This window comes from Sphaeroforma arctica, assembly GCF_001186125.1.
Source record: "Sphaeroforma arctica JP610 unplaced genomic scaffold supercont1.938, whole genome shotgun sequence".
Classification (NCBI taxonomy): Eukaryota; class Ichthyosporea; order Ichthyophonida; genus Sphaeroforma; species Sphaeroforma arctica.
In genome coordinates this window covers 27,689-30,121 of record NW_014039620.1, presented here as the reverse complement: position 1 = coordinate 30,121, position 2,433 = coordinate 27,689, and the positions used below count along the sequence as shown (strand labels likewise).

The window sequence follows — 2,433 nt, the reverse complement described above, 5'->3', positions numbered from 1 at the left end:
CCAACTCTGTAGGTATTGTACCGTTCATCATCAAGGATTCCAATTCTGTAGGTATTGTACCGTTCATCATTAATGATTCCAATTCTGTAGGTATTGTACCGTTCATCATCAAGGATTCCAATTCTGTAGGTATTGTACCGTTCATCATTAATGATTCCAATTCTGTAGGTATTGTACCGTTCATCATTAATGATTCCAATTCTGTAGGTATTGTACCGTTCATAATTAATGATTCCAATTATGTAGGTATTGTACCGTTCATCATTAATGATTCCGATTCTGTAGGTATTGTATCGTTCTTCATTCTTTTTTTTGGGCTGTTACCTTTGATGTCCAACTTTATGCTTGGAATGTATGCTGGCGTCACATGCGCGCGCAGGTGCTAGGCACAGCACCACTCGCCTCTGACATCCGCTGACGTGTACGCCGAGAGTGACCTCATGGGTGTTCGTGTGAGGTTGTTAATAAAGGTATTGGGAATTATCAGAATGCACAGTGTGATTCCAGTTTGCCTTTAAATATTCAAGCACCTCTCTCCTGACAAAATTGGCGTTACTTCTTTGACAATTTTTGAATATCTGTCCATGTCTACTCCAATTTTTGTTTTTGTTTTGTTGCGCCATCATCTACCTCACTATCCAAGAAAATATCTGTTTCTCCGCTATCAGCCTAATAAACCACTATATCTTGGTGTAATGTTGGGTTGAAGCCACTAAAGTGACAAGTGTATTCAGCGGCATTGGGGTTTAGGATGAAAGACTGTTCTTCTGCTTGCAATAAGCACTGCGCGATCATCAATGGATATTCTACTACAGATGTAACATACTTTTTTATGATTCATGAGAACTCCGAGTGTCCTATCGGTTAAACATGATCCTACCGGCCGTCCACTGAGAATATGTACATCCAATGTATTTGGTCACCCGAAATGAGTCTTGAAAATAAAACAGAATGTCTCATATACGTTTAACTTTATAAAACTAGCAATGGTACCATGCCTAAAGTACAGCCTATACAAAGGCCAGCAAAACAGGCCGCGTGCTTAATCGTTCGCGCAGTCTTCAATTCCAACTGTGACGCAGACATATGCGGATGCGGTAAATGGAGTCTATCCGCCATGGACTGGATCAGGCCCCCAAAGGATGTACCCACAACGTCCTATGTACATAAGTGAGCAACACACACATCAGTTTCATAACTTCGCCTTACCTAAACATGCTGACCATTTTGATTATGTGTGATGTCATTGCATTGCTCTCAGTCGAAAGTCTGTTATATACACACTCGAAATAGTCTAATCTACACATACCGACAGTAGGTTCCCGATTCCTGCCGCCGCCATTGTACTGATACCCAATGCGGCCCCCAGGTGATAGTCTATCGCCTCCCCTGCGGACTACAAACGGCGGAAGGGTGATATAAATGGTGGGATGGTCGCGATTGTTGGCTTGTTTATATGTGCAAGTCAAAGCACAACTTCCTAAACTACCCCCCAACCAAAAAAAAGGGGGGGGGGGGGTCGGAAGAAAGTAAATACACAATTGGAAAAGAGTGCAATCAATATTATCAAACCCCAAGGCATGCATCGCCACGCACAACCCGAAAATACATTTCAGCTCTTTACTGGACTAAAAAAACCCGCATCGTATGCAGTCCTCCGGGGAAGATCAGGACTCGCATGTGAACAATTAGAATATGCAACCGCGGGCGCCTGTAACACGTTTAACCACATCGGCCAACAACATAACGCGAAGGTGATCCAGATGTATGTCAACAAACACTTACTATCATGATTAAGTTATCGACAAAGCCGAAGACAACAAAGGGTGCGCCGACCCTAATGAACAGGTTTCGATACTGCACCGCCGTAGGCTTCATCACTTCTTCGTTCTTACTTTGCACTACCTAAAATCCCAATAAATGTTGCATTATAATTTGCAATAATGTACCTCGGCGCAAAGGTGTGGCCATCAAATTGGGATGAACAATAAAAGCATCGTCTTTGTTAGAACGTAAAAGAAAAGCTGAAGCCTGTGTTGCACACGGCAATTGCTATCCATACCATTGAGTTCAGAAAATTGTCCCACTCTGAACGGCTGACCACATTGTCCTTATCGACGTCGATCGTGTCGAACTGCATCTTACCCATATCTCTTCTAAATGCTTCTTGTACTAATAACTGTGACAGTGACCAGTGACGAGGGAATCGAAATCGGATGAGAAGAAGAGAATTAAGCACAGATCAGTTCATTAATTCAATTGACAATGAAGAGAGCGACTGAGAGACGGACGAATAACTATAAGCATACTATTAATATAGCAGGAATGTCGCACCACAAAATATGCAAAGCTCCACTAAAATGTTGAATTGCATCTACATGTACACTCTTCTTTTATTTTATATATATATATAATATATATATGTTTTATATA

General features: G+C 41.6%; 1 protein-coding gene across 1 annotated transcript; it reads right to left on the bottom strand.

The window, feature by feature from the left end:
* Positions 1-972: 972 nt before the first annotated feature.
* SARC_09339 (hypothetical protein) lies at positions 973-2,149 on the bottom strand (the record flags this gene model as incomplete). The annotated part of the gene is made up of 4 exons (XM_014296654.1): positions 973-1,158; positions 1,310-1,396; positions 1,786-1,905; positions 2,063-2,149. The coding sequence occupies 4 exons, from the start codon at positions 2,147-2,149 to the stop codon at positions 973-975; spliced, it is 480 nt and encodes a 159-aa protein (XP_014152129.1).
* Positions 2,150-2,433: the final 284 nt, after the last annotated feature.